Consider the following 13,554-nt stretch of genomic DNA (forward strand, 5'->3'; position numbering starts at 1 on the left):
TTTCTAAGCTAGTGAATTATTGAATATCATACAAAAAACAAAGGATACAAATAAGTATACAGAAACATATATGCACTTAAACCATTCATCATATATGCACTTTTTTAAATATATAAACATAGATACAGTATATATGTCTACCTACAATATAATTATTTAAGCCAGTACAACCTCATTCACTTCTTAGTTTTCCCCTTTTTCCAAATTTTCCCCACAGAGCTGCTGAAGATGGTATCCAAATGCAATATTCAGTATTTTTTTTTTGCTATTTAAATGACAGCAGTCTGGTATGGTGCACCTTACCAATCTCTTTCAACAAGAAAACAGAAGCTGAATAATAATGCTTTTGAGATAATGCAGTCTTTAACATATATTGGAAAGCTTAAGCTTTTTGAGCACAGACATTAATTGGTACCCTGATGTAACAGAGCCATACAATCCCTGGCTCTAAATGAACCCAGGAGTGCTAAGGAAACAGAATGCCTTTTGTTGGTTTTGCCAACCAAGGCTTAACTATCTTCTTTCTTGAATAAGAATTCAGAGCTCTTAGCTCAAAGGGAACATGCTTCATACATCAATCAGTCAGTAGCACAGGGGAGAAGAAGCTGGAGATACATGAAACAGTTATTCTCAGGCATCAGGAATCTTATCTTAGTTCAGTTTGAGCTACTAACTAAATGTTTTAACAATTTTACTGATGTTAGAATTGGAATAGTCTATCCAAGGTTTTGCGTAGTGAGTATGAGTCAGTTGTTTATGTTATAGATAATGTGCGTATTCATAAGTATGTTATTTTAAATATTAAATTTAAAATGACTATTGCCAAAGTGAAATATACGTAGCTATTTTTTAGCTTCTATTTATGCATAATTCATCTTAGCATTAGTTTTAATCATTTTGAACAATACAATAGCAGACTGCTTTTATTCACAGAAAACAGAGCAAGCAAAACTAAAACTTCCCCTCTTGCTAGCTCATAGGCATTTGACTATAATCAGGAATGCTTTTATGGATAATTTGCCCTGTTGCATTGTCTTATTTGTGTCTACGCATAATCTTGAATGAATAATTTCACATCTAATGAATTTTATGGCAGCTATACTCATCATTGTTGACTAACATGGGGGCATTACACATTAAAATCTGATCTTTCCTCTGAATTTAACTTATCCATGTTGTGAATATTAAGTTTGCAAACGTGCAATTCTTGTTGTATCTCACATATCCTTGTTGAAGGATGCATTGAATAACATGATTTAATTTATTATTAAGGACATAATTGCTTCCCATGGTCTGTAGATTATATTTTCATGTAAATATTAGCTCCAATAACTTTCTGATTAATGTAGCAATGCCAAAGGAAATGTTACTGTAATAGTCCTATAAACATAACCATGCATGACGGCTAGATTCATTTCATGTTAAGATAAAGAGAGAAGACCTAATTTTGTTAAATGTGTTGAGATGTGTGTTAATACACTGTGCGTAATCTAAAATATGTTCATGGATCATGTTTTCTCAGCAAACATTGACTCAAGAATATATTGCAACTGGCTACCATCTTTTGCAGTCATTTAATATCTAGTCTAATATAAAGGTTATCTATGAAAAATAATGCTAGATTGCAGGACATTAAAAAATAAATAGATGAATAATTGCATAAACACATTTTCTTGTAAGCATATTGTTACTAATTTAAATACACCAATAATGTTTTAACTTTTTTTCATATTCCAAAGCACATTTAATTGCCATGTAAATGATAGCATTCTGTAGTAAAAGTGGTTGTTGATTTGAAAGTCTGCTTGAATAAGAAACAAATCTCTGCACATCCTTTGTCCTGATGAATTTCTTTGAGATTGTGAGTTGTATTTTATTAGAGTTGTTAAACCGTTAACCCATATACTAGTCTCCAGTGTCTGTGTATGTGTCTTGTTTCAACAGACTGTAATTGTAATCCCTTTGGCTCAGACAGTGATCACTGTAATGGCACAGGATTTTGTAAATGTAAGGAGGGAACAACAGGGGCTAAATGCGATGTGTGTCTGCCGGGATATATATGGGACAATGGCTGCAAATGTAAGTAAAATCCTTCTAAGCAGCCCTTCTGCACTTTTTGCTGCTGCAGCTTCTGATTGCCAGCATGTGCCGCTACATACCTAAAGAGCAGAAAAGACAAAGACAACAATTTTATATTGTAAAAATAAGTGCTAGCACAAGATAAAAATGCTTGCATTTTCATGTCTAAATGCTTTTACCTTTGTTCGATTTCTCTTTATGAATTGCTGTTCTCCTTGGTAGATTTCTTAATGTATAACTATGATATTTTGATATTTTGGTGGCTTTATTTGAACTTTGATTTGCTTATTTATAGACCTGCATGAATATACGTTTTAGCTTAAAGACACAAAACGAATGATTTTTTTATTACTTGGTTTGTTGTAATGAAGCATGAAACAAAAAATTCCTGGATTTTATTATGCCACAACATAATTAGTATGCAAGCAGAAGTAACTCAATAAAACAAACATTAATTTAACATCTTCATTCCTATAGAAATCTTCTGTTCATTTCTTTTATGTTGAAGGTATTGATTTTCAAATGTGTTTCTGTGTGAAGTGCTACCATTTTTCAACCTTGGGTGTACTGAGATTTTTCAAGGATTTTATACCATAAAATGAACAATAAAAGTAAAAGTTTTTCATTGCAGTGGGTTTTAGTATTACACATTTAACTAGTTCAGGTGAGTAGCTGTGTCAGCATGTGTAGGCTGCAAAGGAACAAGTAATAGGTTTATTCCATGCTGAAAAGAGAGGAAAGGAAACATAACATTTCGGCTGTGGAGCTTTCAAGTGTAAGAAAGATAGGGCAGTCAGCAAAGATAATATAGCATAGGAGAACAAGCCAGGAGAGAGGAGGAGCCAGGAGCAGGGGAGAAGCAGAGTGGCCAATCAAGTGGTGCCGGTTCGAGAGAGGTGAGGAGAGGTGTGAAATGAAACCTACATTGCAGGTTTCTATCCATAAACCATGTGAATATAGATGTAGAAATCATGTGCAGTACAACAGCCTCACAGGCCGTTGATTATGAATGGATGTGTGGTGTGTGGAATCTCCCAGCTCTTAGGCATACAGCACTTCCTCAGACAACGGTGAATTCCATTATACAAATAGACAGGTCTCCCACTGTGGAAGAATTCAGCACTATCCTTTTTCCAGTGGATTATACCACCTTGTAACAGGCTCATAGACCCCTGTTACAGATGCAGTAAAATATTTTTTTTTCTTCAGCAGTGAAGTGGCTTTCAAGCAATCATCTAGATTTATTTCCATGTATATTCTTTCCATCTCACAGTAACCATTGCTTGCTCAACAGGTTCTTAAATTGATGGCATAAGATGAAATAAGTAGGGGTAACATCACCAGGAGATTATTAGGAAGAACTGCTCCAATTTTTTCAAATTAGTTAACATCAAAGAATAGTTGCTCCCATTCTGAATTCACAATGCAAACAGAAATGACCTCAGCAGCCTTCATCTTGAAAGATGCAAGTGTCTTATTTTCTTATATCAACACAGGTATGGAACTGCAAATTAGGTTGATATGCGACTGTGAATTCAAAATGAAAATAAAATGCGAGGATAAAAAAAACTATTTTTAAACAGAAACTGATATTGCTTTAGAAATATAGAAATAATTGTAGTAAATAGGAATTTTGCATTTGAGTAAAACAAAGTATGGTATAGTACTTACGGCCTTCAAAATATATGTTCACTTGCCTTTGAATATGAGGATTTAACTATGAATGTTGTGGAATATATTCATGAGCTCCTGTAACCTCAATTTTCCTGCACTTACCTTATAAAAATACTTGGGTTCTTGGTGGACAAAATCAAATGAAAAACTCCAGCATGATGAGATTCATATGCCCTCTGGAGTCACTGTACATTTTTCCTAGCATACTAATACGAAGTGAGAGGTTGTTAAAACAAAGCAGTGCCATCACTGGGCCAGTCTGAACTTGTCTTTGACAGGTCCATCTAAAATATGTGAAGTTTGGATATGGGAGTTTTGTTTTGTATATACTGTATACAGCTAAAACGTAAGTAAAAAAGAAAAAATACAACCTCATATCACTTTAATTTCCAGGATGTTGAGTGCTCTGAAATAGAGCCTTTTCTGTTACCTCTGATCATACTGTAAGTGCATAGAATGCATTTCAATAAATCTATTCATTGTGAATTTGAAAGTGCCAACACATGCAGACTGTCACATCACAAATGAGTCCAGTAAGCAAAGAGCAAAAATGAAAAAGTAAAAGTTTTTTATTGATGTTGTATATTTCTTTTCAAGGAGGTCTAATGCTCTTGAGTTTAAATGATTTCATCCCAGTTGCTCTATGATTAAGCTGTTGTTTTCACAGCCATTCATACTGTAAAGATATAGGATTGCAGCAAATTATTGCTGATAATCTTACGTTTTAGCATAGACTCATTAAGGTATGGCCATTCACACTGGGAAATCATCCCATATCATTCAGTAGTCATCATTGCATAATACTTTGTGACCTGTATTAAAATGATTTAAAATATTTCTCCTGCTGTTTTCAAAACAAGTACCCTGAACTGAGTAAAATGGCAGGATAAGATTTGATCGGATTGATTGATCTGATATCTGCTTATGGTCCATGTCTGTTGTACAGATTGACAGAGGGCATGAGTGTGTTTCCACCACTTGTTTTGTTCTTCTAGAATGTTTCCATCTCTTAAGTCACAAACACAAAGGTCTCCTGTCGCCCACAAAACAGGACTGCAGTAGAGCCTTGTACTGCCAGAACAGTATTGTGAGGCTAGGGCACTTAGAGTCAATCAGGACAAAACCAGAGTTATTGTTTTCCAGAAGAAAGACTAATATCAGGGAAACATGTATCGCTTCACACCTGATAACCTTTTAACATTTTTCAAAAGCATTTCTGAAAGGGTAGTCACTGTCATCTTTCCAAAAGTGACAGGATATTTTGTTGTAGTTTCTTATCCTGTTCCAGCTGTTCACTGAGCACTGTATAGCGTTTTGCCATCTACTAAAAATAGACATATTCTTTCTCCCTTTTTCATCAAGTGAGACTTTTTTTCTAATATATTCACCACACCAAACTAAAACATTTGTTTTTAAAAGCGGCACATCAAGAGTCAGTGTATGCAAACTGTGTTGTCTTGCGAAAAGGACAGGGAGCCTTGTGAAGTTTCCCTGGAGTAATGAATCAAGCTTTCAATCTGCCAGCTCTGTGTATGCCTCTTATATCAGTTGAGGCAAATCAAACTGTGTAAACTGCACAGAACTAAGAGGGGCTCAGAAAACTTTTGGAACAGCTAATGCCACTGCAAAAGCAAATGCAAACCTATTTCTTGCCAGCCCCACTTACAGTATATTACAATTTATCTTACAGGATTGTATCTTACAGACAGTGTTTCAACTGATAAATATAACTTATAATGACTTTATCTCGTATATTCTTTAAAACAATAACCGGTGCTTACTTTACCCCAGAGTTGACCTACCTGATCCAGGGGAGAACAACTGTGCCTTCTTTTCCCAACTGAGTTCTAAAACACCAGTACATCCTGATGCTTTTAATGGTTCGACTTGCTTGTTAACACTTTTTGCTTTACTTATTCCTTGATTGTAAAATTATGCTGCACCATCCCACACATATGTGGTTCTGTGGGGCAAAAAAAAACAAAACAGGCCACACAGCCACATGTCTCCACATGAGGGACATTGAACTTCATTCTTTTATACCTGCAGTGTCTTATTGCAATGACACCACTCAATATAACTGTCAACAGACCATTTAAAAATGTATCTATTATAAGTGCCAGTGGATACTAATCTCCTAACCCGAATTCTGTATATTTAGAATTGAAGAAATAGCTCAACTAATATAGGCTAGCAGCAAAACTGTACCCCACCAGGCAGAGAGCAAATTTTTTAATTTAATCCAAAGTATTTGGTGTCTGGCAAACATGTCAAATCGTTAGTGTCAAACATATGTCTTAATTCATTTTTTAAAATGTATTAATTTCAACTTTTTTGGAACATTGTAATTCTTGCTACCTTCTCTCTTCGGGGCAAACTTAATAATGCCTACTGCAATTTCCGTTTTTGCAAAAGGGCAAAGATGATGGTGGGGGGACTGACAAAAGGGGAAACCGATATATAATTAATAAAGTTTTGCCTATGCCTTAATTAAAGTCAAATGCTCTGGGTAAAATGTTATTTTACACATATTTAATTTTAATTAAGTTGTACAGATGCTGCAAGCATTTCCAAGAGATTGCAATATCACAGGGATTTCTGGTAATAGGAACCAAATCTTTTTTTTCGAATGTCTTTCATATTCAATTTATTACTGCCCTTTAATAAGAGTATTTTCCTATTTTTTCCCCTTTAATATTACAAGTCTCAGTTGATGCCAAATGTCATTTAATTCTTCCTTCTGTTTTTAAAGGGTTTATCTGTTTTTATTTTTCCACACAAATGCTCAGTTTTATTGAATTGGACTTTATCACAGTTTTGTGTTTACTTGCATGTAGGAATTATCATGTTTGAGGAAGAATACATGGTCCAATGAATAATAGATAAAGTGTATTGCATTACATATTTCCTTGTTCTTTGTTGTTTTGAATTTCAAGGCAAAGTACTGTGAAAGGATACGGGCTGAGAAAAAATGAATGTTTCTAACTCTTCATCACTATATACAAGTGGCTGTTGAAAGAGAACTTTCTCAAAGGGAATTGAATGGGATTGAATTTGATGTCCTTAAAACAGTGTTTTAAACAGCAGCAACCCTGTCCCTGTTGTGCCGAGTATTTAGCTTTCAACTTGTTGTTCATTTTAAATGCATAGAGTATGTCAAAATGGCAAAAAAGGGCATTATAAATGCTGAAAAACTCATATGAAATCTTTTCATCATAGAAAAATAAACATATCGTAGATTCTATTCCTTCTTTTTAGATTGGGCAATTTCTTACTGACTGCAAATATTCCTAGTGCCTTACTGCAAGTAAATGCAATAGATACTGTAGTATTGATAAGGGTTTTATGAATAGACCAGGTGGGCGATTATTTTAATAGTTATACCAATGCATAAATATTCAGAGCAAATTTAATGATCATAAAGTATAATGACACTGCCCCCCTAGTTAAGTTAAAGAGTAAAATCAAAAAATCAAAAACATGCCCATCATCTAACTGGTGGGATATACAGGTCTTGTCATCAGTGCAATTAGTCGCAAGAGGTAAAATTGAGGTAATGATTGTACACATACAAATACTGAATGTTTTTAAAACATTCATGACTTTGAATTTTCATTGAGGTCTGGTGTTGGAGGTTTTTTGTTAGATTCCATTGTGTATGCATCACCTTCCACTGGTTAAAATGTTTTTGATATCATTTCAATAAATAACATACAGTAGTATCACCATATTATTAGCAATGTTGGTCAGGACCAAAATTTGTAGTAGAGCAGTTTGAATAATAGGTAACTTTATGGTACTAATGCACAGGTTTTTGTTGTTGTTTTACACTTCTTTTGATGATATATTGACCTTTTTGTGTCCTGACATTTTTGTCCTGACACTGAGCAGCAGTAAACAAGCACCAAAGTGGCATCTGTTGGAATTCTATAAAAAATAAATGCTTGTAGAAGACATTTTCATTTCAGAAACGTTCATATTCCTTCAAAGCTTCAGCAACATTGATTTTACTTATCACCTTGTAAAATTAGACAAGAAACCACCAAGGTATTAGTTTTACACTCTAGTGAGTCTATAATCTGCTTTACGTGTAGCATGAATGAAGGTTTTCACAACCAAAAATAATGTGCAAAATGTTTCACACTTCAGCATCATACAGTGTTCATCTTCACCTAAAAGTGCTCTCATTATCCAATATATTCAACTATAGTGGTTCCTTATATTTCTGCTTCTCATACACAGAAACTTATTAATATCCTTTACTATTACAGTAGGTTTTCCTGCTCTAAGTGCAATTTCTTAATAGATATTCTATACCAAAATTACTATAGGCACATCCACATACAGTATATAAACATATATACAATATGTAGTTCAGGTGGGTAGCTGTGTCAGCATGCGTAGGCTGCAAAGGAACAAGTAATAGGTTTATTCCATGCTGAAAAAAAGAAGAAAGAGAACACAACGTTTCGGCCGTGGAGCCTTCTTCAGGTGTGAGAGAGACAGGGCAGTAGGCAAAGGTAAAGTAGCGGGAGAACAAAGGTTGGGAGGGAGGAGGAGTGAGAGGCGGGAGCAGGGGACAGAAAGAGAGGCCAATCAAGAGGTGTGAAGTCAGAATGGGTGCAGAGAGGTGTGAAATGAAACTTCCAATGAATGGAGAAAATTTAAAAGAACAGTAGTCTGTCGTTAAGGGAAGGGAGAAGGTGTGATCCTAGCTGCAGAATAATTTTAGTTTCGGTGGTCTTTCTGATGTATGAGTTTGGAAAACCGTCTTTGAGAACACAGACGGAGAGATTAGAGTGGTCGTGGCCGTCAGAGGTGAAATGAGAAACAATGGGCTTGGAGAGATCTTTAATCTTTACAGCCCTGACGTGTTCTCTGAAACGGTCTCCGAGTCTCCTTCCTGTTTCTCCAATGTAGATGGCTGGGCATTTACTGCAAGAGATACAGTAAATAAGGTTGCTGGAGGTACAAGATGCTGTCTGGGTGATCCGGAATTGTCCTGAGGGGCCTTGAATGAGTGTGGTGGTGGCTGTGTACAAACGATATATTGATGACTGCGTCGGTGCCGCCACATGCTCCAACGATCAGCTTGAGTTCTTCCTGCACCATTTCACCAACTTCCACCCGTCCCTCAAATATACGATTAACATATCTTCCACTACTCTTCCGTTTCTAGACATCCACTTGTCTATCAACTACCCCCGACTGTCCACTTCAGTTTATTACAAACCCACGGATTCACACAGCTACCTCCTGTACAGCTCATTTCACCCCAACCACACTAAAAACTCTCTTCCTTTTTCACAGTTCCTTAGGTTACGACGATTATGCAGCGACGACATCGACTTCGAGAACCAAGCCCTCGAAATGTACTCATTTTTCATCAACAGAGGATACCCCAGCAGTGTGATTGACAGGGCCCTTGCCCGAGCCAAAAACACCCCCCGGACCATCAACCCGATCAGGAACTCCCGCCGTAACAACCGCATTCCTCTGGTGCTTCCTTACCACCCTAACACACTTCCTATCCCCAGGACCATTAACCACAACTTTTCCATCCTACAGGATGATCCCTCCATTGGGGCCTTCTTTTCTGATCGCCCTATCATCTCATATCGCCGACCACCTAATCTGCGTAACCTCCTTGTTCACAGCTCCCTTGACCGCCCTCAACAACCATCCACACCAGGCACTTTCCCTTGCAACAGAGCTCACTGTATCACCTGCAAATACACAGCCACCACCACACTCATTCAAGGCCCCTCAGGACAATTCCGGATCACCCAGACAGCATCTTGTACCTCCAGCAACCTTATTTACTGTATCTCTTGCAGTAAATGCCCAGCCATCTACATTGGAGAAACAGGAAGGAGACTCGGAGACCGTTTCAGAGAACACGTCAGGGCTGTAAAGATTAAAGATCTCTCCAAGCCCATTGTTTCTCATTTCACCTCTGACGGCCACGACCACTCTAATCTCTCCGTCTGTGTTCTCAAAGACGGTTTTCCAAACTCATACATCAGAAAGACCACCGAAACTAAAATTATTCTGCAGCTAGGATCACACCTTCTCCCTTCCCTTAACGACAGACTACTGTTCTTTTAAATTTTCTCCATTCATTGGAAGTTTCATTTCACACCTCTCTGCACCCATTCTGACTTCACACCTCTTGATTGGCCTCTCTTTCTGTCCCCTGCTCCCGCCTCTCACTCCTCCTCCCTCCCAACCTTTGTTCTCCCGCTACTTTACCTTTGCCTACTGCCCTGTCTCTCTCACACCTGAAGAAGGCTCCACGGCCGAAACGTTGTGTTCTCTTTCTTCTTTTTTTCAGCATGGAATAAACCTATTACTTGTTCCATATATACAATATAATTCATACTTGCTGCCCACTTACACCAGTTGCTTGCCTGTGTACTGAAATACAGTACATCTAAATACAGAAGCTGTGATGTACTGTATATGTTTTGAAAATAGGATTACATCGTGAGGCTTTACCAATTGATTCACAAAATCTAAAAAAAGAATGGAGTGAGGTTCTCATCATTTCCATTTTACTTGCAGTTCTGGGGTAAGAGAAGGTACCCCAAGCTCTCTGAGTCTGCAATACTAACCACAGCACCATCATGCCACATTTTAGCCAAACATATATGGTATAATTGACTATATCCTACTTACAGGTATATCATATAATGATGTGCAATATAAAGATATAGTGTAAAGATATAAAATACTATGACTGCTGCTGGTAATTTTGGTTACTCATGTTCCTGTCCCACGTTCATGGCTGGCTTCAGCACATTAGTCCAGCGAGCTTGAAGCTAAAAGGTTGGCCATTGAGAGGCAATTCCTTATGAATCTAAAATTGTATGACAGTGTAACTTGCACCCTACGTTCCACCAGCGCTTCATCAATTTAGCTCACAACAACTTCAGTTTCAATATTTATGATATCTACTGGGGAGTAAAATAGAAAGCAGCCTGTTTATTTTGCTTTTTTTTCCTGAAAATTGCTCAAAATTCTTTCCACAGGGGAAGACCCCCAGTAGAGTTAAATTGTATTGCACAGTCATATCAGCTTTTCAGACAAAGACTTTCAGACTTTTATTTGGAGGGCGTCTTTTCTCATTTAGATTTTTGAAGGAAACTCTTACCATAGTCTCCTGAGAAAGGAAGCAATACTGCAGTTGATATCTGGGTAAAGACTCCTCTTTGAACCTTTGGCTGTGAACAGATCACTAAAACTGCTTTCTGAAAAACATGCTTTTATGCAAGTCAATAAGTCCTTAAGATGTTTTGGCACAAATATAATGTCCCTTCATTTGGCTTCTCATTTATGGTCCTTATTCCAATTTGGGTGTTGAATTCCAAAAGTGACTGCTATTGTCCCCAGCCTGCTATGGTATGACAGGTTGTTTGTCACATACCTGGTTCCCTTAAGGACAAATACAGCCTTTACTTTATGTCCACCTGTGTGGCAACTGATTGGGAAAGAGATAAAAAATGTATATTTCTTTACACTGTTTCAGCAAGGAGACATGGAAGACTACCCGTATATATATGTATGTATGAATTTGGAAAGTTTCTGATCAAAGTCTGTTCCCAGGATAAAGAAACCCACTGGTAATGGATATTTCCTCACTTAGAAGGAACCAGAATTTCCATCCATTTACACTAATGCTAATGGGATCTGTGGCTTCACTGCATGCGGAGGAAAAGACACTTATGAAAAATCATTGTTTACCTCCTTACAGAGTCCATCAGTAGAAAACACTGAAGAGTATGGTTGATTTACTGTATATAATTTCCAGAGTATATAAATACTCGTATACTATAGGTTTGAATTTAAAGAGCACTTATTTAGTAGGTATGTAGGGACATACTGACTCATTTTAGATTATTGTTCTAGTCAAATTAACTAAAGGATACTTTCCTGAGAAACATAGTCTAGTTCTTAAAACACAAATGCATGAAAAATATCCCACAAAATTAAGAAATATTAAAATATTTAGAAAAAAACAAAACTAAACAGAAAACCATTGTGCTTTTTATTTCATTTTAATTGACATAATATAAGCCCAAAAAATCTATCTTTAGTACTTTTAAATATTAGTTCAGCATGAAATACCACCTCTGTAGCACTCACCTTTCCCTAAATCTGTTTATCCCTACAGCTCGGGTGTGTGACAACGAGCTCCTCCGCTGTCAGAATGGAGGAGTGTGTCATAACAACCTCCGGTGCCACTGCCCCACAGGTTACACTGGCCTTCTGTGCGAGAAGCAGAAATGTGAAAAAGAGCCCGGAGGCTGCAGTGGTTCAAACTCTGGCCAGAGTGTGCTAACCCCTCCTCATTACTACCTACTACTGCTGCTTCTGGCTGCACTGCTGCAAGGAGTCTGTTGTCATCTAACTCTTTAGGGGGGAAAAAAAGCTTCAGAGCAGTCCACCAGCTTCAGAACCAGGCTATTGATAAGGAATGTGTCGAAACGAAAGCAAATATTTGACAAATAAAAAGGATAAAACAATACATATATAAACTGAGCTTTTGCTTTATAAAGCTGGACAGACATCCGGAGACCAGTGAACTAAGCCATAATAGATACTATTCTCCTGGAGAGGCTCTGAAGTCCACAGACTGCTTTTCCTTCAGCCTCACCAAGACAATGGCAGCTGCAGTACTCAACGGCGATCACAATGCAAGCTGCAGAGACACACTGGGATGCTTTAGAGAAAATGTGAGCTGGATTGCTATTGATCAGTCTGATGCGGTGCAATATAGAACTGTCCAGTTTGGGTGGACCAACTAAATGGAAGCATTCTTTGCTGTCAGTGCATTGTGGATATAAGGAAATCCATTCAGACTGCCACTTTTGACCTGTTCCTGTCCCAACTCCTTCAGTCCCTTATAACCTGTGCTTTTGTGAACGTTGCTCTGTAACCCTCGTTGGTTGAAAGATTTCATGTCTGATGTTAGTGACGCACATGTGTAATAACCCCTGCCCCCCGACCCCGCCCCTCAAAAAAGCAAGTCAAGTCAATCATACTCTTGTATATCTTAGAAGCACTAGATCCTCTATGATCCTAGTGTTCACCTGAAAAAAAAAAGTGGTTATGAAAAACATCAGTGTATTTAATCTTTTTTTGTATAAAATGCAGTTATTTTCTTGAAAAACAAAAAGTAATATGTAGATTTTTTTCTTTTTGTATCATTGCCTATATTGTGTTAAAAGGCAACTTGTTAAAATATTTAATCGAAAAAAAAGTATAGAAGAAATGTTTTATTTTTGGTTTTATTTTGGTTGTACAGAGATTCCTCTGTATTGGCAACGTGCTGGCATCAAAGAATATCAGTTTACATATATACTAAAGTGTAATAAAATTCCACCAAAGGACATTCTAAATGTTTTCTTGTTGCTTTAACACTGGAAAGTTTAAGTGAATAAAAAAGATCTATAATAAGTGTTTCCTATTATTTGTTTTGAACAGACAAAATAAAAATGTTAAAAAGGTTTTAATAAAACACATTCCAACAATGTAATCAAGTACTAATTACATTTAAGCACCAAATAAGTACCAATAATAAATTATGCTAAGTTGTTTATTGTAATACCTTTTAGAAATAGCGTACATAGTAGAGATAACCAGTGAAGAGAAATTCTCTTTGTTCTTTTTAAAAATAACCCAGAATTCTTATATTTAGCTTAAAGGATTGATACAATACCAATAAATGTATTCTCATTTTGGAATTCACAACTGCTTTTTAGATTTTTACATTTTCTGAAAAAAACATCTAGCAAAGGG

The 13,554-nt window shown here is 36.7% G+C and overlaps 1 protein-coding gene across 1 annotated transcript in view; it reads left to right on the forward strand.

The window, feature by feature from the left end:
• ntng1a (netrin g1a) overlaps positions 1-12,436 on the forward strand; it is a 114,406-nt gene extending 101,970 nt beyond the window's left edge. Inside the window, exon 8 of the mRNA XM_088927688.1 lies at positions 11,927-12,436. Coding sequence (XP_088783814.1) covers positions 11,927-12,171 — 245 coding nt within the window. The 3' untranslated portion in view covers positions 12,172-12,436. The remainder of the gene's footprint in view (positions 1-11,926) is intronic.
• The last annotated feature ends 1,118 nt before the right edge of the window (positions 12,437-13,554 follow it).

This window comes from Atractosteus spatula, chromosome 11, assembly GCF_055471065.1.
Source record: "Atractosteus spatula isolate fAtrSpa1 chromosome 11, fAtrSpa1.hap1, whole genome shotgun sequence".
Classification (NCBI taxonomy): Eukaryota; Metazoa; Chordata; class Actinopteri; order Semionotiformes; family Lepisosteidae; genus Atractosteus; species Atractosteus spatula.